Source organism: Thermobia domestica, chromosome 10 (assembly GCF_964235325.1).
Source record: "Thermobia domestica chromosome 10, izTheDome1.hap1.1, whole genome shotgun sequence".
Taxonomy (NCBI): domain Eukaryota; kingdom Metazoa; phylum Arthropoda; class Insecta; order Zygentoma; family Lepismatidae; genus Thermobia; species Thermobia domestica.
Window position 1 is genome coordinate 128,592,258 of NC_137463.1, and position 27,652 is coordinate 128,619,909.

The 27,652-nt window shown below is 35.5% G+C and overlaps 1 protein-coding gene across 1 annotated transcript in view; it reads right to left on the reverse strand.

The window, feature by feature from the left end:
• Nucleotides 1–20,150, reverse strand: part of LOC145662705 (uncharacterized) — an 89,797-nt gene extending 69,647 nt beyond the window's left edge. The window contains exons 1-2 of the mRNA XM_081728556.1: nt 20,006–20,150; nt 4,642–4,825 (exon numbers count right to left, since the gene is read on the reverse strand). Coding sequence (XP_081584682.1) covers nt 4,642–4,825; nt 20,006–20,060 — 239 coding nt within the window. The 5' untranslated portion in view covers nt 20,061–20,150. The remainder of the gene's footprint in view (nt 1–4,641; nt 4,826–20,005) is intronic.
• Between the last annotated feature and the right edge of the window lie 7,502 nt (nt 20,151–27,652).

A 27,652-nucleotide genomic window follows, 5' to 3' on the forward strand; every position in this document is an offset into this window, starting at 1 on the left:
TCAGAGATACGTCTCTCGAAGATGATCTCAGAGATACACATACGCGATAAAGAGAAATGATGCTGAAGAAGGTTTTAAAGATAATTGATTTTATACAACAACCAAAGATTTTCACAGGATACAGAGGAGAGTTTACCATTTAATTATATGATATGTATTCTATAGTGCCCATTAGTAAATATTCTTTGATCACAGTAAAGTTATATGGGTTTTCACAGGGTGCTCTAATATGTTGGTCTTCTTACCAAATGTTTGATAATTGTCAGTTTTCACAGCGATGGGTTATACTAACAATGCCTTGAGCAGTAATTTATTCTAAACTTTTCGTAGGTGGACTTTCTGATACTATTACCACTAGATTATGACGGATTCGCTTCGGTCAGCTTCTCTTGATTGAAATCCGGAGATGAAAAGCGGAAAGACATTTTTAAAAATCACTAATTGATCTTACTGTAAAAAAATGTTTGGTAAGACACAACATGTCATGTCATCCTCTTACGTATGAAGATGTAGAGCAAGTGAGAATAAACTGTGAACAGTACTACAAAATCAACCCTGCGTGTTTCTCGACAGCTGGGCGTCCCACACATGAAAGTTTGGCGTGTGTTGAGAAAACAGTTGCATCTCAAACCATACACATCACAAGCGGGGCTAGAATAGAGTTGCTCGTAAGCGGTTTGGCAAGAAATCGACTTCAGATGGGATGTGTACCGCATCACCAATGGAAGCCGCATTGAACCTTTTTAGGTATAAGGTAAAAAACTTGATTTATTTTGCTACAAAATGACACCAAAATCATATCTGTAAGCTAAATAAATAAATCAATATGAGTTTTCAAAGTCGTAAAGTAATTTTGATACACCCTGTATTAATTCGTAGAATTTATAAGAGTTCTCATGAAACTCGTAATCTCATTTTAATTTAGAAAATGGCAAAGAACCACTCATTACCGTATTCTGACGAAAATCATCCATAGCCTAAGTCTGAGTATGAATATGGTTTGACTAAGAAATAAAGACACTAAACATTATCATCACAAAATGTTTCCGATCAAAACATTAATAACATAGTAACAATCCTGTCATTCACCTATGTTCTCACTGATCTACAGCCAAAGACTAATAATAATAATAATAAGAAGAAGAAGAAGAAGAAGAAGAATCTATTGAAATGGGTTAGAAAATTCGACAAAAAAAAATCCACAATTCAACATTTGGAAGGTCAGATTCGCATGCTCCAACAATAGGTCGCTACGACAAGAGTTCTCAATTTCAGAGGTAATGTGGTATCGACCGACGTAGATACTAGATCATGTCGTAAATCCCGTGGAACCCAAATATCAGGCCAGCCCTGTTTTCAATGTAATTGGTTTAACAGCTTCTCATACCTGTATATTTGTGCATCGGAAATCAGAACCAAAAACAGAGGAGCAACAAAATTGTTTTTAGGGTGCTGATAAAGTTAAAACTTTCCAGCAATCAATATCTGCTACACCATCTTGCTCCAAGCAACAAGAATAGCAAATGTACAATATGTAGAGGATTGCTGAACATCGCTTTTAAAGAACGTTTCCTAGAAACTTCAGTACGGTTTTTCCTATACTAAACACCCGTACACCCACCTAATGAAAATACACGTGCAGCAGAGAACGAAGAGAAGTTGGACAGATCGTTTGTTCAAATGGCATTTCAAAATTCTCAGTTCAATTCAAAATTGTCAAGCTAAAACGTGCAGTGAAGTGGCGACTATAAAGGATCATGATCCACGTGCTGAGGCAGAATTCAACAGATATAATCATTGCAAACCTAATTCAACAGAAGCACAAATTGCAAAGCCAAATGGATTGTTTGACCCAAGCTTTCAAGAAGAGGGTAGAAAATTAAAATAAAAAACAAAATTTATATATATATATATTTCTAATGATGTTATATACAGTGCAGTAATTACGAAACGTGTAAAAAAAATGTATAGCAAGTGGAATCAGGTTACCTCGATTTATTCGAAAGAATCTCCTTTGTTCACACACACAGCTTTGCATGATCCATTAAGTCATGGACTGACTTTTGAAGTTCTGGACTGTAATTGTGTTCAAGTTCCTCGTCACAGCTTTGTGGATCATGGAACCATCGTCACAAAAGCAACCCCTTCAGTGGTGCTATTAATTTGGAGGGAAGGAATGCAAACGCAGAGAGACAGGTCTGGCGAGTATGAGGTAGGTGGTACGTACAAACACTTTTTTGGTCCAAAAACTCACCAACAATCATAATGCACATCAATCTCTAGTCCTTCGTTAACCAATGGGTAATGAAACATGCACAGTTTCAGTTTTTGTAAATCTTCCGTTATTACTTGGAGAAAAGTCTCATTCACCTCTATCAGAGCTGATATTACCCTAATACTTGCATTTCAGTCATTCAAAATGATGTCCTGAACTTCTCTCAATCACTTCAATTGTTCTGACAGCCCTGCTTGTATCTTCCATGGGTTCCCTTTCAGTACTGGCCGTCTTATTCCATTCAGAAACACAGCAATGAGAAGGGCAACTGTCATAAATTTTTTTCGATATCTCAAATGTCTTCGTTGCAGTTTTCCCTAAGCGCGCACAAACTTTGATATTTACTGTTTGTTTCATTGTTGAAACAGTTGTCACCAATACTAGTCCATACTTAACCGCGTCACACATCACACTGCCGACCGGTGGAGCTGGAAATTCCTGCATGCGATCCGAAGGTCACAAGCAAAATTCGCCACTATGAAAAACTTCAGTGCCAAAACAAAAACTTGACAGCAATTTTACAGAAAAAAAAGAAAGTCCTGCTTCTTAATTGATAAACTCTGTATGTTTTGTATATATATATAAATGGGAGGGAAGAGTGGCAGGAAATGTCGAAACATGTACTAACTTTGAAACTTAAGAGTTGTAATAGTTTTGCAGACTGACACGGTACTTAGTGAATGACTGTGGAATGTAGAGTTGTGGTTGTATTTGGGTTGAGATTAAACCCCGATCTGGAATAAATAATAAGCAGAGTGGTGTGCCTGTTCTTCATAGCTTCCTAGTGATAAATAAAATATATTAGTCATAAATACATAGCATACAGCAAGTTGCTACGATACGGTAGCAATACAGCAGTGATACTCCATCTCGCCTTCTAGTAACTTAGGTAAGATCAATAAAACAAACATAATACCTAATTATTCATAAATAGCACCAACTACTATTCGTTTTTTTTTTATCAAGGGACTCGAACCTAGGGGAAAGCGCACAGAAAGCAGCAAACGCACTAACAATTTACCACCCCACAAATTGGACTTATTAAGCAAACAAAGAACTACATACTAAAGAACATTCTCAACAAAATGAAACTCACATCTCACTTGATTCCTCACAACTTGAGAAAGAACAAAAAAATAGCACTGAAACAACTGTTGGTATCTTTCTGATTAATACTGCAATGAAGGGCATGCATTCCTGCAATGTATTTTGGCTCCTGATGACACCTAGGTACAGGCGCAAGGGCGAGCTAAAGCGTAATCGAATCAACTGCGCCAGCCATTACTGCAACCTGCAATTACGTTTGACAGGAATACAGTAGAGTGAAAATATCTTGAGAGTAACTCATAACAATGAAGCTGATGCACTCTGAGATGAAAAACCACAATCACAGTAAACATAATGAGTTATCGTTACTTTCTTAAACATGATCTTCGTCCGGATATGCGGCACACACATTCACATTTTCCTCGAAATACTTTACAGTAGTTTTGCATGGCTATGCATGTTGATGTGTAGCAGAAACTGTGACCACCATGTTGCAAAGGTACCATTAAGAGATCTTTAAACATTTTCCATAATCTTCTGACACGAGTCCTGGCGATTTTGTTAGTTTTTCTGGTTTCCAAATTGAAAGAAGCCTCAGAATGGATCGGTAAATAAAGTGCTCTGTCACTGATTAACAGGAGATGTAGTTGATAACATCCACCGGTTAAGACACATTTAGTAAAAGGTCCAGAACTTCATGGCTACTTTTACTGAAAAGTATGATCAGAATTTTGTATGTGAATACAATGTATTAGTTGTACTGGCTATGTTGCCACTACTTTAACTCAATTCCTCATATATGAGACCGGTTAAGTCTAATTACATGATAGAGAGCCATAAATTCTGTGGCTTGGGTCTAAAAGGGCCAATGTCACTTTTTGGCAAAAATGAGATACTCTTCAATATTAACGTCTATAAACAGATGTTTGCTTGTGCAAGAGCAAGTGTCAACACGAAATAGTTTGGAATATATACTATCCATATTAACATTTTCTTTTCTTGCACAAGAAAATATCCATTTATAGGGGTTAAAATTTGACGAACATCTCATTTTTGTCAAAAAGTGGCATTGGTCTTTTTAGAGCCAAGCCATAGAACTATAGGTGATGAACTGTACGTTCTTTCTTCAATTTGTGTTTTTCTTAGATTGTTGCGTAATAAAATCACCTCATGATGGGAAAACTCATAATACTATTTGCGACGAATGACACTTTACATAGTAAGTATATTTTCTTTACACATATCTAATTCCTTCACATGCTATGTTAAGATAACTTGTTAACAACATTACAACAAAATCATTATCAGTTACGACGTACCTATTACTTGGACTATCCGGTAAATACCACGACATGCGATATTTAGGTAACACCACATCCTTGCTGGCAGATAAAACGATGCATGTCAGGTTCAGAGTGCTATCAACCACTGTGTTAATAGTAGAGATGTTTGGGTCTCCTGGCGGAATGATAACAAGCTTCCCAGATGATTTTGCTTCAACATCTGAAATAACCACATAAAAATTACCTTATGTATTCTGCATCAATGGGCAGCAAGCAAATCAAATGGGATAGTTTGAAAAAATAATATTCCAATATTCACATCCTGCAGCTTATATGCATGAACAAAACAAACACATTTTTAGGAAAGTCACGAAAATTTTGATTTATTCCTGAATAATAATCAACTGCAATAAATGTTTAAATACGTTCCCGTGAAGCTAATTGGAGTTCATGTCTGGCGGGATGTTCGAAGTTCAACTCTTGGAAGTCGGTCATTAGTGTGAAGTTTGTATCGCATGAAATTAAAATGCAACAGAGCAATCTTACCATAAATCCTTACTAATGTCCCTAGAAAATTTACGACTGATCAGTTACACTAAAAGTCAAGGGAAAAAATATTAAAATAAATATAAATTAAGCGATTTTCCTGGTGGGTAAATTGTTTAACACAGAATTTCCAATCCTGAAACAATTGGGAAACTGCTTGAATTATGACAGAGAAGACCGTGGTGTAGATTTAAAAAAGTAAGAAATAATGATGCTATGAATCGAAGTTCTGATTGTTCACCGAAGTTCAAGGAAGTATATATAACAGGGACGTGTAGTGCGTATTAAAAAGTAACAGTTCTGTCATTCTTGTTTTTATATTTAACAGCATTACAAAAAAAAAAAAAAGTTTGCATGTCCTATGCCGTATCTCAAGCGTAAACGAATAAAGGCAACACGCCAAACACGGACAGTGTTGATACTGTAGGTAAGTGAATCTCAATAAACTCTAGAAGCATTCTCAGCGTGGGGGGGTGAAAGCACCCTGTAATCTCATATTTGGACTTCCGGAATGGTCTTTATGTTACCGTCCGACTGAGTAGAACGGTAAAGAGTAGAAACGACTTCTATCAGAAACAAGGAGCAGAATTCATTAGCGTATGTGTTTCATTATTCCGTTACGTTTGTTTCTCGACTTCAGCGACTGAAACTCTGTGGTTCTTCCCATAGTCACTACAATAATTTCATTGTCTGTACACAACACTGAACACTTTCTACTGCGCCTTCCGAAATCCATTATTTATATGCTGACATCCCGACTTCATATGTTAATACGTTGTCTTTAAATTTTAATGGTATCCTATAGTAACAAAAATAAGAAAAATGTGCAGCGTAGACTATTGTAACAAACAAATTTAATACAGGTTTACTTCGATTCAAAATGAAGTTTCATTCCTTCTTTCTTTCTTTTTTCCACTTGATCGTTCCGAAAATATTCTCACAAGCAATGACGAGCAAGCTTTATTTATTTATTTATTTATTGAGAGACAGAGAGAGATAGAGATAGATAGATATGAAGAAACAGATTTTTTTAAGGGACGGAAGCTATTTCCTGTATGCCGAAATGAAGGATAGTTTTATACTACTTCACCTATATTTTAATACGTTTAGGGGAGAGATGCTTGTCTCCTTCTGGCCTTGGCAACACTCACAAGTATTAGTTCCTTCATACAATAAGAACATCTACTTTTTTAACAATAATTATGTTGCAACAAATACAGTAATTCTGTACCGAAAATATCTCTTTTCAAGAAAAACTGAATATCCTAAAAGTACCAGAAAATATGTATTAAAAAAAAAATTATATTGCTTACCAAGCAGTAATTAATTTAATCCATTAAGCCTTTGCCCAAACTTGTACAAAATGCTTCAATAGTTATGAGAAATGCTTTTGAAATGAAAGAAGAACACTGACTGTTAATTCAAGTATTACGGGAAGTATTAGAATTTTATTGTTGTTTTAATAGTAGAAAACATTAAACAGTAGTAGTCTGAAGTCCGAAGGGTTTGCAATTCAATTTCAGACTTTTTATGTATAAAGTGGAAATTGCATTATTGCATTTATTTTTCCACATAGTACTCTGCCACAGTCACACATTTATACTAGAATGTAACTAATGCTTGGGTGGTGTTGACATAAAAAGCTTTCTCAGTACGTCTGAATCACTTGGTCACTAATGTGGACATACTGACTTTTGAAGCATTCTTTTGGGGTTCAAACAGGTAGAAATCAACTGGCGCTAAATGTAGATAATAAGGAGCACGTGGTAATTCATAGCAGACATTAATATCTCTGTAATGGTCAAAAGCGGAAAGCCGTTTTGAAACCCAGCATAAATTGACTTTTCGGAACAGCAAATGGTCAAGAATGATTGTGTTTACTGTTCCTAACGAAAGATTATACACCTCTGCAATTTCACGATAGATTATCCGACGGTTGTCAATGATAAGCTGCTCCAGCGCTGAATGCTCCCAACAATGACTGTCGTGGGCTGGGATCCACTATGACTAGGACCGCCAGTGATAGCCATCTCTGAAGCGTTTGCATCATTCAAATGTCTTACTACAGCTTCGTGTCTCATCACCGTAATGACTGAAATGTTCTATAATTTCAGCTGGTTTTATGCCTCGTTCACTGAAACCTTCCATCACCACATGTTGTTCTGTGTGCACGTTCATATTGTTGTCCGCGATCTCAAATAACACAGGTAAGTTGTAAGAAAACAGACATAAAACGCCCTGAACACAAAGAGAAAATATATAGGTTGTTCCAAAAATTGTGGTTTGCGACACAGTACTTTCACAAGTTTTCTTTTTACGGGACAGGACGTTTGGGCGCGGACGTTTCGGCGCTGCCGTTTGGGCGCCGGATGTTTGGGCGCAAAGCCGTTTAGGCGCCAGACGTTTGGGCGCGAGGTACATAGTAAAAATCACAATTTACGACATATAAAGTAAGCTAGGCACTGAAAACTAAGCGCGAATCAAGATATATACATTTCCTACACTTCTATCTTTATCTCACCTCATTTATCTGTGTATTTTCTTTCTCTATCTTATTTATTCATATAAATTAAATAGTTTAATAGGTTTGTGGCATTTGTTGCCTAACCTCGTCATGGATTGATTTTTCGCTTGTTCATGATTCTTGTACTTCTGATCTAATGTTGATCTAATTTTTGTATTATATAAGAAAGCTAGGAAATGAAGGAATCAGACGAACTGTTAATAATTTTCTTAATGTTAATTAAAACATATTGATTTAATTTTTGTATTTTTTTTAAAAAGTTAATAATTACATACTTACGAATATTAAAATTTGTTTTCTTTCGTATTACGTTTGCCAAATTCTTCTCTTCCTTAAGTCCAATAAAGAACTACCAATAAAAGATTTCCGCGCACTTGAATTGAGAGAAGTGGCCCCGCGTAGAGTAGTCGCTAACGCTCTCGCCTTCGGTGCGAGCGGTCCCGGGTTCGATTCCCGGTAGGGGCATTCGGTGGAAAAAGTGTAACACGCTCTTTCAGGCCAGCCACCCTGAATGAGATTTTCCTGGGTTTTCCTCATTTACACCAGGCAAATGTCGGGGTGGTACCTAATTTATAGGTCCAGGCCGCTTCCTTCCTTCCCCAATCCTTTCTTCCTTCCCTTTCCCCGGATAGTGTGCCCCCTCAAACGACGGGCTAAATGGCCTTAAATGCCGAGAGCCCAGAAATCTAAAAATCCTAAATCCTAATCGAGTTGAGGGAAAGATGTTAATACAGGGTGTCTAAGACATTGAGTTTAGGAACTGCAGTATGCCGTATTTCTGGTATCACTTTTTTTTATTAACATTCCAATATAAAAATCAAAACTTAAGACACTTTTTTTCGTCCCATTGTAAACATTTAATCTGCATTAAAGAAAGTGGCGAAAGAAAAAAAAAAAAAACGATTTCAAAGTGAAAAATAATTGTTAAGTGTACATATATTGGTTATTTAGCCACTAGAAATGTGTTTGACATTCACACTTATTGCATAACTACAGTAGAAGTCCTAGTTTTAAGTTTTTTTTAATGGAATAGGCTCACTATGTACGTAATGCAGTCAATCATATCTAGTCTGGTCTACTTACCTTTGGCTTGAAAGTTATCAACTAAAAAGCACGCTTAACTTTGGTTGAAACTTAAATTTACAAAATTTAATTGTTAATTCAGTTTTTAGAATTTTGAAATTCCAGTATTTCTAGTATGTAAAACAAAATCCAGTATAATTCAAGGACTTCCACTACAGTAGACACCTTGTGATCTCTTGATTCGAACTTAGTACTCAGCGCCTAACATCATGACTTTTTAATTTAACTCGCGCCCAAATGGCTTCGCGCCCAAACGTCCAGTGCGCAAACGGCGGGGCCCAAAAGTCCGCGCCCAAACGGCGGCGCCCAAACGTCACGTACCGTCTTTTTAAGTTGAAAGTAAAGCCACTGGACAGAGGGAGAACATGAAAATGTATCCTGAAATTTTCATTCTGGAATCATAATAGCAAAAAATATTTTAAAAAGTTAAGAACATAATGCAGTAACTATATCCAAGTCCTAAGATAGGGGTCAATGGTATCACATGAAAAACTGATCTGATATCGGAATGTACGTAACACAATGGGCACTTCCTTTCTGACCAAAAGTTGTAATTTAATGATACCATCGCGTAGGCCTAGCCTTCAATATAACACATACCAAAAATCCCAGAAAAACATTTCTTACTTATGGAGATACGAAGTTTCAAACAATGAAAAATGCGCTGCTTACGTCGCGGCAACAGAAACGAGCTGTTTTGGCGTGATGTTATACATCAGTTCCCCTTTCTGAGCCGTACAGAAAGCTTTCGGGAATGCTTTCATATTGCAGCTCCTTACTGTAAACTACAAATAGGCCTAAATTTAATGGAACAGTAAAAGAAAAGTGACAAATTACCTAAAATGCTTACTGTATACAAAAATGTGGTAAACTGTAATCTTATCATTACAAATATTTTATACACGTATTAGCAAGATTACTTTATTATACGTTTATTTCACGTTTTGCAGTCGATCGGAGTCTTTTGTACTGTTCTCTTCCCTGAAGATTTTACAGTCGTCTGCAAATAACAAGATTCTGCTGGAGGTTGAGTTTAAGCTACTAGCCATGTACAATATGAATAAGAGAGGTCCAAGTACACTCCCGTGCGCTACACCGGATACCACAGACAGAGGGTTAGAAACTGATTCCGTCAAGATGACTTTCTAGGGTGAAGTAATTTCAAACATTTGGCCACCTCTGGAGACAAAAGGTAGTAGTCCTCCGTAAGATACCGCCAGACATAGAAATCATGACGTATGAATCCTACTTTATTAGAAAGAGGGAGACGAAATTAAATATAATCCAGATATCGATGGACAAGAATTGAAATTATATCATCAACATAGGAAATAATAAAAGTCGTGTTCAATATAGTAAGTACTAATTGTGCACAAAAATTTATCATACTGAAACAATTAAAAAAAAAAAAACTTCAGCAAGTTTTCATAAATGAACAAATTAAAGTGGTTGGCCACTAGGAATCAAAGTTGAATGTGGAATCCATTATTATTCTTATTAAGAAAAAAATGTGCCTTTTAAAATTTATTTAAAAAGTTTTAGGAATCTTGCAATTTTTGGAGGTTTGTCCCGTGGAATACTGATGAAGAAGGGACCATATAGCCAGTATGTGATTGGTTTCTCGACTTGTTGTTTGAGGTGCGAGCGTGCGACTCACGAAGAAGCCTGCACTTCATAAAGCAAGTGTAATATTTGGAGAGGGGAAGAACAACATATAACACTTCTGCACAGGATACGTAAAAAATTGTATTTCTATTATTACTCCTTTGGTATTCAAGACAGCATTCAAGGTCGAATTTTCTGACCACAAAATATAGGTTTGTGACCTACTACAGGGAAAACGATACGTTGAAACATGTTAGCTATGTGATTATTTACGAATGATTTAAATATGCTATCCATTCGTTTCGGAAGAAATTCCAGCACTTTTGTTTAACAAATATGAAACTGTGCGGTAGCTTTATGATCATTTTGATGGTGCGTCTTCGTAATACAAGAGTAAGAAACAATTTTTTAAAGTTTGTCATCACCAGGCTGACTTCCATGTGGATGCAGAGTGGAATTTCTGTATCTGTTACCGTGGTAAAGGTCCCAGTGATGATCTTTCTGGTTGTTTAAGAGAGGGGCTGCTATAACAAGAATACACCTTGACACCTAGGCACTTGCTCATTTGGGCTGTTAAATCATCCCACCAGTCTACCTTTAACCTTGGACAGTGAGTATGTTCAAGATGAACGACTTCTGGTTTGAGATATTTAGTCACATTAAAACCGCTTCTGGGACATAATCATATCATGCTGTTATTCCCACTCCGCAAGATAAAACTGTAGTGAAATCTATTCCATGTCTATTGGGAGCACGGTTTTGTCCCTTACCACGGAAAATGCAGGGATTTGCACGTGGTTCCGAGTTTGGTTCTCGGTGGGAGAGCACAATAATTTAATTTCATAATCATTCACTTTCATTAATCATTTGTCTCCTTTACCCTAAAGGGACTATCGCCGGACGTTAAAGTAAAAAATTTCATTTTATGTAGGTAAGACAACTTTCGGTGGTTAATCTGTGTACTGTCAGAAGATATTGAACTTGAAACAGTGACACTTAGTTCCCTATATCCATATGGTCCGTCCAATTCACACTGCTATCCCAACAATTATGACAGTTCCATCAACATCAATCATGCTGGCTGACTATCACAGCAACTGGCCTTACACACTGGATCAGTGAATCTGATTCCAATAGATTTTCTAAGAAGCTACTGTGCAGTGCGGTCCCGTTAGTTCTTGCAGCTCGACGTAACAAGAGTAAAATTAAGAGTTTGGGGATTTAGAACTGACAAGCTCATCTAAGGATTCTGTAAACTAAAATATTTAGAACCAAAGTAATGTGTTCCTGACCTGGGTTTCTTAACAAATGAAATTGAATACTCTCTAATTAGAAACAGATTGTGATGTAAGTGGGTGAAAGAGAAAGGACAGGTAAATTTGCCGCTGGACACGATATCTTCACACTACAACAGTGTCTGTACGAGATTAGCACCTTCATCGCATTTCATGACTATCTGTCTAGTTACACAGATTTCTTACCTATATATTTAAGGTTTACTTTCGCTCTGTAGTTACTTACATTTCAAACACGCTCCCCAACTTTGCGGACATGATTCAAACTTTATTTTTTTTTCTTTCTTTTCTTTAAAAAGCTTTTTCCCATCAGTGGGATTATGATAAACGAAATTCAGTTTATGCGAACAATTCTGAGACACCAGTGTTGCCAGGTCTTATTTCAAATAAGTTTTTGCGTTGCGCACATCCCAATCATATCAATTTTCCCAATGATCTCATTAAGTGCTCATCTTGACTTGGTGGTAATCGGATATACATACCGCACTATGTTTATACCAATTTTGAAGAAAGTTTGAAAGATTATATTTTCACGATTCCAATATGAAAATTTCAAAACAAATTTTTCCCATTTACTTTTGATCTGACATAATTTCTAAGTAGATATAGATACGTGAAAAATTAATGATTTTACAAAACTTTTCTGAAAGTACTGCGTCGCAAAGCATAATTTTTGGAACACCCTGTATGTGTTCAGAGCATTTTATTTGGTGTTTCCGGGGTCGCGGTGGCTCAGTGAGACATCGTTCATCTCCGGTCCTTGAGGTCCCTGGACTCTCGCCAAGTGAACTTTACGGTAGACAAACAAAGTGTGCGTGGGTTTCCCATTTCCTTTCACTTCCTACATTTCACTATCATCATCCATCACATCATGATCATCGTCTCCTTTAGCCTCGGACCATACTCGTGAGATGCTAAACTCTATTTTAAAAATGCCGTTTTCTTAACACTTATTCCAAATCATTGCTGCATACAGAAGTTCAGAACAAACGATGATGGTTATTTTTTTAAAGATTGATAGATGGAATATCCCAACTATAGCTCCTATTGAATTACTTCAGTGGCTTGATGCTGAGATGTAAATAATGCTACAGTGCATCTGAATTTATAACTATTCAAAAGCTGCTTGTGGGATTTCATGGCAGATGTTCTTTTAGGCAATAGCAATACATGCCTGAACACTTTTCATTCCTTAAGTCTTGCATGTTTTACTTGCGTAGTTTGGAATAGGTCTATAACTAGGAATACACTTTGAAGGACCGTTTGGTAATTCATGTAGTAGTATTGCAAAACATCTGGCACAACCAATTCTGAACTGTGGACACAACATTACGATGGACGATTTACTTCCCTCTATTGGACATGTAAAAGAAGTTGAAAGAGAGCACAACTTTACCTCTGTTGAAATAATAAGAACCGTACATTAAACGTGCGAGTTAGCAAAGAACTAAAAACCGGAAGTGAGAGAAACACTCATCCTAGAAAAATAATATTTTGATGACACGATTAACGATGCCTTAAAAAAATTCAATACAGAACGCTGATCGTTTAATATGTCAAAAATTATGGTGGTTCTTCCTGTTAATATTCTGAGTACGGTTTTTCCTTATAGTTCACTGTTTTTATATATTCAATTTGTCTTTTCCATCTCCACCCCTACTCAACTATGAAGGTTTTGATATCAAGATAATAGTTCGGCATAGCAGACCCTATTCAAGATCATTTTTAGCGTCGTATTAGGAGCTTGAATAATGCGCGATGCTAACTTCCGCATTTAAAAACAACTTAGTGAAGTTAGCAATGGTTTCTATGAATGAAAATGAAAAGAAAGAAAAAAAAAAAAAAACAGCGACGACTTTTCCAGTTATTTGTGCAAACTTCACTAGCATGTTTATACATACGGAAGTTAGCATCACGCATTAGTCGAACTCTTATTACGACGTTAAAAAACTATAGTGACTATAGAGTCTACTATGGGTGCTTGGTTTAGTTTTAGCACACCACATTTTGCAAAATTTCCACGTAAAATTCTGTACTCTGTATGAAAAGACGTATTTATAAGGAATAAATTTCTGCAGGCGACACAATTAAATACAAATACAGCTAAGTTTACAGTGTAAAATCATTACAAGTGCTTTACGACGGATAAAATACGTAAGAATATATGAAAGATGACTATTAGATGCTATTTTCCACCGGCAGTACATTTCTACACAGTGTACAAAACCGGTATCGTATGTTTACAAGTGGAGCATGATACCATGACATGACGACAAGTGCTATTAAAACTCGTATCATTGCCAAAACCCCACTTCTTTTCAGTATCCTCGCTTACGCGTATATTCACTGTCGCTGCCGAGCTTGCTCCCTTCGGATGCACTCCCGCGCAGGCCCTAACATTTGTGGTTTTTAGTAACCATCTAGCACAGACTGTTTTGTGTTTTATGCACAGCAGTTTTTATGCCATAAGTTATATTCGAACACCATACTTATACGCAAATCGTAATCGGAAGGTTTTAGAACAGAGGTCCCCCTGTATAGATTAGTAGCTAGGTTGGTTCCTTTCTATACCAAAGTTTAATAATTAATTCACTTAGTATTGCCGAGCGAGCGTCAGCGAGTGAAGGCAGGTTGGGTCCCCGCATGGCCCGTTGTTTTGTCTTTATTACAGCTAAATAGGAAGGGGGACCTGTTTTCTAGAATATTGTCGTAAAACAATTATAACTTTTCAACAATTACTTCTGGTGCCCCCCTTGAATTTAATCTATATCAAGTAACATATTTTCATGTCGTGCAGCGCAAATCATTTAGGAGAATATGAGAAGGAAATCAGTGAAAGAATTATAATATTTCATCAATTATTTCGAGTGATGTGGCAAAATTAAACCTGCATGCCAGTATGTTTTGATTTGCTGATACTAAGTTCGTGGTTATATGCTTCTGTAACGTTTCATATGTTTCATACATTGATTGGTCTCTGACGTAATGTTAATGTAAGAACATGCGTGTTTGCTGATAACGTTGTCACCAGCTGTGTGAAAAGGACGTTTTTTAGTACGATACTTCTGTAAGTGGGTAGGAGAAGGCGTACCGCGTTTATGTAGAAATACTGCGAATGCTTGATATTCTATGTTCTTATTAGTAACAGAACGGCACTACTTTCGCAGACAGCTCTACTGAATATAGCCCAAATTTTTCATATTTTCCCACTTGGTTGGCCTACAGTCACCACGTTTAAATTTGATAAAATCTTTCCTAAACTTTTATCTTGGTTGGCTACCACAATACCCAATTCTACCTGTAAATGTTTTTATTTGGTAGAACCGTCTGCGACAGCCAAACCGCAGAAACGATTTATTTGAATATTGAGATAGGCCTAGTTGTGTTTTAATTGTATTTTTGAAAGATGATTGTTGAAATTTTTGTTTATGAAAAAGCGATTACGTCACGCCGTATTACAACTTTGTGCATTGGGGTCAGTCCATGTCAATTCATCCAGGTCATGAAACCCATAGTCTCAGAATGGCATGAAAATTTTTCTGTTTACTCTACTTGCCATCCCTATTGATCACACCAAATTTTAATTTGATATCTTATATACTTTTTTAGTTAAATTTTTTTTTAGTTTGGTAAAATATACGTTTTTGTTGTTGCCGAGGGTTAAAGAGATTACGACATTGATATACTAAAAAGATCATAACTTTGTTAATTCTCATCATATCACAATGATTTTTTCACTAAAATAATCACAATAAGATACAGAATAAGGTAAAAATACATTCAGCTACTTGTACTTGAATTGTTGTAGTACATATTACCTCAAACCTGGATATTACGATTTTTTTAAAGAAAAAACATAACATTTTAAAATACAGTAAAAACTTAAAGGCACTACATAAACCAAAGTATTTTATATGTATTTATAGGCCTAAAGGCATGAGTTAATGTGTTCTGAAAGAAAAACTGTGGGTTTTTAACTGCAAATATTTTTAAACCATTTATCTTTAGAGTACGGCCAGGTATTTCAAGAAAATCGTAGACCTTCATGTTGGCAGCCCTGGCGTTGTCCCTAATTGTCACAGGGACATGAACCATATCTCGCTACAAAGCTTATGGAACAGAGATTCCAACAAGGTAACTTCTGTGCCCCCTTGTTTCCAACCCACAGAAGAAGAAGAAGAAAAAAGTGCTTTTTTCAAAAAAAAATTTTTGTCGGACCCTGGCAACACTGTTCATTGTCATACGCAGGAAAAAAATTTTCGCATACACATCAGACATTGGGTGGAATCATATAAAAAATAAAGGGCCTAGGTGCAATAGCTTGCGAGATAAAAATTCGAAATCTCGTATATACTATGGTCAACCTGTATATATTTTACGAAGGAACTGTGGTCTACCCTCAGGTTGGCAACCCTGGCGACTTCCCTAATTGTCACAAAGACGCGAATGATACCTCGTTGCAAAGCTTACGGAATACTGGTTCCAATGAGGTAACTTTTGTGTTCCCCCCCCCCTGGTTCCCAACCCACAAAAGAAGAAAATAGCTATTCACTATGAGTTTAATGAATTATACATATTCATCACATACAACAGATTGAATATAATCAGTGAACGAAAAAAGAATTTACCAAATCATCTTAAAAGTCCTGAAGTGGTTCATTTACTATTTACACCATAGAGGTCCTGAAGTGGAATTACAGAAAATGTTTAAATAAAACACTAACAACATTTTATTTCTGGGCTTGCATTTGTTTCAACATCTTGTTGCACTGAAGATTGATTGAACCTATTTCCCTTCCGGAAAAATAATACATTCTTCCGGATGCTTTTGTGACTGGGAGGGGGGGGGGGGTTACACATGAAATTATGTTACTCATAGGAATCCAGCAAACATCTTCTTTTGGGGGCCAGTGAAAAGATGGAGCAGGCCCATGGGGATGCATAAATTTAATTTTAACGTCTCCTTCATCTTCATGTTTTGACAAAACTAATCCAAAATACCACCGGTCATTATAAAGGCATGCAATGTAATTGTGCACACCCACAACAGGCATTTTCACCGAATGATTTTCTCCAGAAAAGTTGAATATTGTGCAAAAGTTGTCATCTAAACTTACTCGTTTTGTTCCAGTGGAGTCTTCAGATTTGGGCTCAAACTGATGAAGACTACGTGTTCCAGGTACTGTCCTGGCTTGAGTGAAACGCCCTTCTAAGTTTTTTCGTGCCTCTATCAAGGTTTCTTTTCTAATCATTGTGAACTTTATATTTTCTATATTTTCCTTGCAAAAATAAAAAAAAATAAAAAAAAATCGGAATTATCAATAGCATTACCAGGACTACGTTGGAGACTTGCTTTTGTCACGATGCGCTTGACAGTGCCACCTATACCGTCACAAGGAGACTTCCCATGGCTGGTGGCAAAAAAACACCATGTAGCTTTTAATCCAAAGTTTTTCATGAACTCATGTGGTTCGGATTCCACGTTAATCAGTAGGTCCACGTCTCATATAGCCTCGCTGCTGAAAGGGACGCTAAACTGAAATCAACTCAACTCTTTTTCATGAACCTGAGGTCTGTAGGATTCGCACTCCTCAAGATACCGAACGAAATTGCTACCTAAACTGATATAAGATTCCAACGAACTGTTTTGATTTGTGAAATACTTTGTGAAACATTCTTACTTTCTAAATACATTAAATATATTTTTAATTTATTAAAAACTAAGACAGTTATCGAAAGCGCTTATGAGTAAAAATAATAAAATTATATTTTGGTTATTTGATTTTAAAGTTTACTGTAAAAGCTTATGCGCAGTTGTATTAGTTCTAGAACATTGATAAATTTACTGCAGCTTAAATAATTTAACATCTTCAGCTTGATTAAAATGTCATAATTTCATTACGCCTTACAAGTAAATCATTCAATGAGTTTTTCAGAAAGTAAAATGTGCACTAGTTTAACCCTTAGAAGATGCCTGGCTCCTTAGCGCCAGTACTTCAAACCTCTGTTGCTCGGCTCCTAATGAATCAAGACTGTGCTTCCCATGCCGAATCCGTAGGAGAAAGTGATTTTTCTTTTATGACAAAGAACAGTGTTGCCAACGTCCCACAAAAGTCAAAGATGATTTTCATCTTTTGTGGGTTGGGAACCAGGGGGGGGGGAACACAAAAGTTACCTCATTGGAACCAGTATTCCGTAAGCTTGGCAACGAGGTATCATTCGCGTCTCTGTGACAATTAGGGAAGTCGCCAGGGTTGCCAACCTGAGGGTAGACCACAGTTCCTTCGTAAAATATATACAGGTTGACCATAGTATATACGAGATTTCGAATTTTTATCTCGCAAGCTATTGCACCTAGGCCCTTTATTTTTTATATGATTCCACCCAATGTCTGATGTGTATGCGAAAATTTTTTTCCTGCGTATGACAATGAACAGTGTTGCCAGGGTCCGACAAAAATTTTTTTTTGAAAAAAGCAATTTTTCTTCTTCTTCTGTGGGTTGGAAACAAGGGGGCACAGAAGTTACCTTGTTGGAATCTGTGTTCCATAAGCTTTGTAGCGAGATATGGTTCATGTCCCTGTGACAATTAGGGACAACGCCAGGGCTGCCAACATGAAGGTCTACGATTTTCTTGAAATACCTGGCCGTACTCTAAAGATAAATGGTTTAAAAATATTTGCAGTTAAAAACCCACAGTTTTTCTTTCAGAACACATTAACTCATGTCTTTAGGCCTATAAATACATATAAAATACTTTGGTTTATGTAGTGCCTTTAAGTTTTTACTGTATTTTAAAATGTTATGCTTTTTCTTTAAAAAAATCGTAATATCCAGGTTTGAGGTAATATGTACTACAACAATTCAAGTACAAGTAGCTGAATGTATTTTTACCTTATTCTGTATCTTATTGTGATTATTTTAGTGAAAAAATCATTGTGATATGATGAGAATTAACAAAGTTATGATCTTTTTAGTATATCAATGTCGTAATCTCTTTAACCCTCGGCAACAACAAAAACGTATATTTTACCAAACTAAAAAAAAATTTAACTAAAAAAGTATATAAGATATCAAATTAAAATTTGGTGTGATCAATAAGGATGGCAAGTAGAGTAAACAGAAAAATTTTCATGCCATTCTGAGACTATGGGTTTCATTTGATATTTTAGCTGGATGATTTGAAATGGACTGACCCATTGGTTGTTTAATCCGCAAGTTGAAACTAGTTTCTGTCTTTTACATTTTTCTTTTATTCCTATATCAAATTTTGGCGATTTGTCACAAATATAAGTAGGCCTAGTTCACCAGTACAGCTATTCAGGGAAACGATTTCAAGTTTTGATTAATAAAGGAAATATGCCAACTAAGGAAGTTTACCTGTTATTTCGCAACTTAATGAAACGTCTAAAGATTTGTTAAATTTAGTATCTATTTCTTCTCGTCTATCCATTCATAGTTTGCACCTAGCTTAAAATTAGTAAAGGCCTATGTTTAGCAGAAGGGGTCCAGCTCTTTTCTCTAAAAAATGTTACAATTCGGTAATTTCTGTTCACATTCGGTAAGTTTAGGGAAGGTTATGTTAGTTTAGACTAGCTTAGGTTAGGTTAGTTTATGTTAAATTAGTGTAGGGGTCCCGCATAATTTTCCAAAAAAGAAAAAATGAATTCGCTTATTTCTATAATATTGGGTAAGTTTATGTTAGGTTAGATTTGGTTACGTTATGTTACGTCTAAGTACTTACATCATTCATTTCTCCTGTAAATTTTGTGTTTTTTACGTGCTTCTGGACCCCTTGTACTATACATACTCCTTAGTAAATATATGGAAGCAAGGAAATACTACTTCTAACAAAGTAATAAATGCAGCGAGCTTCCATCCACTGTACACCTGCTGTTCACACTCCAATTCACACATACCAAGCTACACGAACACACATTTCAGATTTTAAATTTTGTATTAAAGAATTTAAGTATATGTTTGAAAGAAAAATAATAAAATCTATCAATTTAATTCGATTTGATTTATGCAAATTTAACTCGATGACAAGACTACTTTCATTGAACTTAAGAATGTTTTGAAAGTAACACAATTTGACTTCAACAATCCATAAAAACGTACTGAAGGCTTTCATCATTACCACCAGATAATAAAACTACTACATAATACACTAAATACATAATTTCGATTTTAAATATCCATTGGAATCAGAAAGTCAATGATCTTGGCATTTCATCCAAATCTGAGACATTAAGTTTACCTTATGTGTATAATTATTGTACATCTATATTCAAACATGTAACATTTTCTACAATTCCAAAAACAACCTAAGAACACAAATTTCTTACCTTTCACTTGAAGAACAACGCTATATAAGGCCAAAACAATAATAACAATCTCCATGTTTACTCATTGTCCACCCCCCTCCCCCTTGTAGGTAACAATCTGAAACAGTATTGCCAGATACGTCCTACAATTATTCTACAGGTTCATCAAGTAGTTCGTAACATAATATTATGAATTTTCTTGAAAATCGTTGAAAGGAGACGTATTTTATTCGTACTTCATTACGTGAGCTTACAGCTGGTATGATAGTATATAACGATACACTCACATTCATTGCCATATATGGTGGTGACCACCCATCTACAAAGTACCATAACATATTCCACAAAATTCTCCTAACATATTCACTGACGTTTTTACGTGTGATTAGAATCAAACTATGTTAACTTCTGTATTTCGAAACACATGTTACGTTTTCACGATTTATAACGAAACATTCTCCCCGAAACATATAACGAAAAACGAAAAATAACTTTTTTCCGGAAAAAGGAAAACGAAAAATGATAAAATTTCCCAAGAAACGGAAAACGCAGGCTTGTAGCCAGCAAGTTTATGTAGGGAAGCCGTCGTTTTTGAGGGGGGGCAGCTACAAAGCCAAAAGAAATTATGTTGCAGCTAGTGTTTTTGAGGCCTGAAAAAACCGGCAAATTTTTGTTTCCTTCCGGGAAACTAAAAAACACTGGTTTCTAGTTTATTATTATTATTATTATTATTATTATTATTATTATTATTATTATTATTATTATTATTATTATTATTATTATTTGCTTTTTGTCCATAAACTATATTCCAGGTAGTTTTTATCATGTTTAACCAATAATTACTGTCCCAGACCAAACGTTATACCTTTGTGCATAACTATTTTAGTTTAAGCCCTTGCACACAGAACCTATCTACATAAAGTTGATTTTCTTTGAAATTTCACTTATTTTCTTTAAGATTTCCTGACAAAAATAATTTATTATTATTTGTGACTAAAAAAGACATAATTATTTTTTTTAACACCAATGTCTCATTTCCTGTTCTAGGGGCCGTCCACATATTACGTAACGCTATTTTTGACCAAGTTTTACCCCCTCTCTCATGCTTGTCATACTTCGTAACGCAAAGCCGAACCCTTCCCCTTTGTTACGTAACGTGATTAGCAACGTTTGACACTTCTTTCCTTTACAGCATGTCCGGGAATCCCTCCGTTCCTTTGGGGAATCCCGTGCGCACGCATAGCTGCGTTTCCAAACATGCATTTTTCAACAGAGTATGTATGACTTTCTAAGTAACGTTTTTAACCGCACTCTTTATGATGTATTGTTTTTAAGCTGTTGGCCTCTGAAGTTCATGTTCTCACGCTTTCGACACTCTGTCACTCCTAAACGGGACGGAATTTGTCCCATGTTCACTACGACTTTTTTTTTTCCTTCTTGTTAGATGTACTATCACCCACCCAAATTTGTCCACGTAGTTACCGTTCACCCTGTATATACATACATACATACACACACACACACACACATATATATATATATATATATATATATATATATATATATATATATATATATATATATATATATATATATATATATATATATATATATATTGAAATGACTACATTTGTAACAACTCTTGAGCCACCCGACTGATTTCGATTAAATTTTCAACGTAGATGAGGTTCGGGCCTGGCATGGTTTTTATAGCTTTACTTTGAAGGTGCACTTTGAAGAGAACGGTAAGATATACAAAAATGATCGAAAATGACCAATATTAATGTCGAGTCATAGTTTTCGGAGTGGCTGATATGAACAGTGCGACTTCCGATGCCGTTTAAATCCAAATTCAGTCCCCATAAGTACTCCTAAGGGGGATGGTGACATGTAAAAATAATTGAAAATTACCGATTAATTGAAATCCATATTGAAAACGTTTTTCACCACATTTTTCATGATATAATTTTTTTTTTTTTAATTACTAGTTACAGTATATTAAAAATGTGATGCAGGCCTACTTACAAATCAGTTTAGTACCATTGTTTTATGGTAGTATTTACAGTACCTTGTTGAAACGTTTGTCTTCAAAGTGTCAAATATAAATCGCAATATATTGTGTAATCTGCTGTAAAAAAAAAAAAAAAAAAAACTGTTTTCCGGTAGGTATAAGGAGCAGATACCATACTATTTTTCCATTAGTATGGTAAAATTTTAAAGATACAGTGTGCATTAGTATAACAAAACATAAGTAGGCCTACATGATACATGGAAAGTTTTAAAGTAAAAATAATAATAATAATAATAATATCCAGAGAACAACATGTTCATAGAATAGAAGACTTAAATTAAATATATATATATATATATATATATATATATATATATATATATATATATATATATATATATATATATATATATATATATATATATATATTCGATGGATTGTTGTACAGAGAAAATTACATGTAACATTACCAAAAAGATTTACAAAAGAAAATATTACCCAGAAGAAGAAAAGGATGCAGAAAGAAGGTTTTATTTAGTGGAAAAGATATCCGTCATCTTTTGATTCCTGGATACCGGCATTTTTCATAAAGATCAATAAAAGTAATGAACCTTGATAGAGATGTTTAAATTACTCTTCCAAGTATTAGTCCTATAGATTACTACTAAACAACACCTGAACATCATACATTACTAAATTTCATCGAAGAATGGAACATCGTGAATAGAGGAGCATGGCTATAATGGAATCCTCATTTATTATTAAACATGAACGAACGATACAATCCTTTTTACAAATTTTCACAGACTGAAGATGAATGGAATTTCTTTACTTAATTCTGTCAGCTATTACATTGATATCTACAAATTAATTAATATTGTTAATACACACAACAGTAAACCCTGCTCCCGCCAAGTGAACTTTGTGGTGGATAAACACTGTATGCGTGGGTTTTCTCGGGGTTCTCCCGTTTCCTCCCACTTTCTTCATTCCACCATTTCATTCATTTCTCATAATCACCGTATCCTTTAGCCTAACCGGCATAATCGTGGGCCGTAAAACTCAAAGATTTCATTTCATTTTACACACAACAGCGACAAACTTGCATATTTGGCATAATAGTGAAAATGAGGTTTATTTCGTGAAACGCCTTCAAAACAGGAGCATCATTTCAGATTTTGCTTGGGGGGGCAAGACCCCTTGATATAAGTAAAATTTTGCGTATTACACTGATTTACTACTATTTTATTGATAAAATCTCAAACTCAGGGGGACAATTGCCCCTTCTTGCCAACTAAATGACGCCCCTGCTTCAAAAGGACAGAAATATATCAGTTGCATTGTTGCAAGGTTTAATTTGATTTTAAGATTTGAACCGAAAGCAGATTTACGGAAATGCAACAAAGAAATTGAATTTCAAATATACGTTTAGGACTTAAATCTAATCAAATACAGTGATAACATTATTATGTCAGTAAACATAAATCGTGGCCAACGAGAGAGGACTCCTCTCTGGTTCGCCACGTTTGAATCATAATTTTGCAAGGAATTCTGGAGAAATCTTTAATCCTGCACATTATATACCTGTAGAAAAGATACGTTTAGAGTACATAAAATAGTTGTGAGATACAATACTGACTCTTGTCATTAACTCTTAGAACTATGTGTGTCAATCTACGTTTCCGACTAGTGTGATAACAATAACAATTACGAATAATCCAATATCACAGATTAGCTCATTCTAGAACTGGAAACGTTTATGTTGGATCACCTTACCTGTGAATTTTTTGAGGATTCTTTTGCTCAGTCTACATTGGCCATACATGACGAGTGGGAGTGGGGGAACCTAAAACCACATGTGACCACCACGAACACCACCTTGAAGTTCGCCATTTTGAATATCACTTGAATATTTTAAATTGGAAGGTAGGCATGCGGCACATGTTTTATGACTGTTTCTGCTCAGGAATGCAATGCTGCTTTTCATTTTGTCATATCACTAACTGTTGATGAATTATGGTCTGTTTTATCGTTGCAGATTCCATTGACTGAACAATGGTGATGGCGATCAAGGAACGTATTGAGATCATCCTGATGTGTGGAATCAATCGACAAAATACTTGAATTCAATGTAATAATCATAATATAAATCACAGACATGTAATAGGTAAATTTTATTAGCAATGTTCTTAAACAATAAATCAATGTAAACAAATCTTGGATATAAATTATTTTAAAAAACTGATAATAATAATCAAATATTTCTGTTTTTTTTTTTTTAATACAAGTATCAAAATTCACTGCTATTAACAAAATAGTAGTACTTTTTAAAATTCATAATTATTTAATATAACGGGTGAGCACAGAAACAGTCCCAGGTTTCAAATTAGTGTAAATTTAATATGCGAAGGAATATTTTGCTGAAATTTTGAACAGTGATACATAAACTCAAAAAGTTTTTGTAGCAATAATTGAAATCACAAACACTCGATGTGCGCGCCACCTGTAACGCGGGAAATATCGATGCGGTAATCTAGCTCCAACCACACGTTGTGAAGCTTATCCGGTGTGATGGAGTTGACAACATCACTGATGCGTTCTTGGAGATCGTTCAGAGTTGCGGGTAGTGGAGGTGCATACACTTACCATTGTTTGTGGCATCTGCAACTCTCTGCTAGCTTTACGTGTAGAGTTCTGTGGGCTGTGTACGAAGGCTGCTCTTACGCGCTCCACAGTTTCCTCGGAGACTGGACGTCGGCCTGAATGTCCTTTTCTTTGATCACAAATGCACCCCGTCTCAATAAACATTCTATGCCACTTCACAATGGATTTGTGTGTGGGTGGATCAGCATTAAATTCTCGTTTGAAATCACGCTGCACTCTCACAAAATTGCTTGTTTTTGCAAATTGTAAAACGCACCAGCTTCGTTGCTGTGGGGTGAACGCCCTCTAGCTGCCCTGGTAAGAACTAGGATTCTGAAAAGATAGATGGGAAAATACTTTGAGTTTACTGAGCTCTGTACAAACTTTCATGTAAATATTCAACTAACGTAGCATGTTAATTATATGTCACTTTAAAATCAGGTACTGTTTCTGTGCTCACCCTGTATTATCACACATACACTATTTTTAACTAAAATTTCTATCATATTTGAACGAATCATGCACAAACACAGATTTTTAAAATAAAACATTTCATTTGACTGCATTTTTATTGGATGGATTGGTAATAGACTATTATTATGTCTAATAAATATTATTGTGTGGAAGATTGTAGCTAGTTTATTCTTTCAAATGTCTCTCTAGTTCGTGTCTACTTCATCAATATCCTCCAAAGAGTGCGTGTCATTTCCAACCATTGGTTGTTTGTATATACAACGATATGTTGTATTTATAATTGTATTCTTTGGGCAAAATGTCTGGTCTTGTCTATAAAATATGCACTAGCCAGCTAGGTTAAGAAGAAGAAGAAAAGAAAATATATAATATAAATCAATGTATTAAACCAATGAATGTGTTGTTGTTATCACCAAGACGACATATTTATATATTACTATGGTAACCGAAGTAAGGTTAGACATAATGTCAACTACCTTTTAAGAATCATAACGTTTATAAAAGGAAGGTATACAATAAACGACATTTTGCATTATGTCAATTTAGTGTATTCATTGTGTGGCTCAACAAGATAATAATATCGCTAAGGATCAGGAGGTGGTATAATATCAGTTAATCTGGATTACTACATGATTGTTTTCTACGTAAGAGATGGCATGCACTTGTGGCTCAAACCAAAACCACCAAAAATTTTGCGAGCTTATTTAATTACGACAAATAATTGATCAGGATAGTCTTTCCATTGTTCAAGTTATACCCTTTCAAAACCGGTTGAGGTATATCAAAACGTGAATTTTTAACAGTGTTACCGCCATCAATAGAAATGTTCTCTCTCTCTCTCTCTCTCTCTCTCTCTATATATATATATATATATATATATTCATTCTTCTTATTCTAAGTATATGTATCTACACTATTCCCCCGCTGGAAAGATTATTGCACTCACACTAAAAGACGGCTGGAAAGTAAGATAGAAGAAGATCAATTTGGATTCCGGAAAGGGAAAGGCATCAGAGATGTTACTGGATTGATGAGAATTACATCAGAAAGAGTTCTTGATGTAAAGGAAGAGTTGTGCTTGTGCTTCATCGACTGGTGAAAAACTTTCGACCGGTTCAATGGAACGAAACTTCTGAAAATACTTAAAGAAATCGGAAACAACTGGAGAGACCGACGACTCGTTCAAAACCAGTGAAGTTGCGCTTGACTGAAGGAAAAACCAGTAGTGTGGAGATTGGAAGAGGAGTTAGACAAGGATGTAGTATGTCGCCCCAATTATTCAACATTTACAGTGGTGAACGATTAATGAAGGAAGCATTAATGGGAATTCGGGATTTCAAGATAGGAGGGCATATCACTAACAAGACCAGGTATGCATATGATACGGTTGTAATAGCTAGAACCGAAGGAGGACTACAGGAGATGATCAACAAAATAGTTGACACTGGGAAACTATATGGAATGGAAATCAACATCGAAAAGTAGAAAGTCATGAGAATATCCTGTGGAAACGCGACCTTACAGGTCAGAGTAGAACAAAGAGAACTTGAAGAGGTTGACCATTTCAAATATCTGGGAAGTATCTTGAGGAGAGAAGCTTACCAAAGAGATCAGGTCAAGAATTACCATAGCTAAAGAAGTTTTCAACAAGAAAAGATAACTCTTAACTAACAGGCTCAAAATTGGACTTAGGAAGAAGTTGGTCAAGTGCTATATATGGTGCATTGGACTGTATAGTTCAGAGTCTTGAACACTACGGAAGTTAGAGAAAAAAATATTTAGAGAGCTTCGAAATGTGGTGTTGAAGGAAAATTAAATCTTTAAGTTTTATGTTCCACGGTTATGCTGGGTAGGCTAAAGGAAACAATGATGATAAGAAATGAATGATAATGGTGGAATCAAGAAAGTGGGTGGAAACGGGAGAATCCCGAGAAAACACACGCACACAGTGTTTGTCCACCACAAAGTTCACTTGGCACGAGCTGGAATCGAACCAAGGACCCCCTTCATCAGACGCGAGCATTCTACCACTGAGCCACCGCGGCCCCGAAGGAAAGTGTAGAAGATAAAATGGACAGTCAGAGCAACAAAGATATTTTAAAACGGATAGGGGAGTAGGAGAGAAGACACTTCTAGCCAGCAGCCTTCCTAGGAAGGCTAATTGAATTGGACACATCTTGCGAAGAAATTGTCTTCTTCATACCGCCATAGAAGAAAAGATGGAAAGAAAGCGAGGAACAGGAAGAAGAAGAACACAACTGATCGATGATTTTAAAACTAGACGAAAATATTGGGAGTTAAACAAGGAAGCTGAAAATCGAGAAAAGTGGAAGAAACATTTCTAGGCCCAAACCTAAAATTGAAAAAAATAAATCCTCATTAGTCCCAGAACCTGCCGAAAGACAGAATATTTATTATTATTATTATTATTATTATTATTATTATTATTATTATTATTATTATTATTATTATTATTATTATTATTATTATTATTATTATTATTATTCTAAGTATGAGGTAAAGTACACAATGTGTTTCTT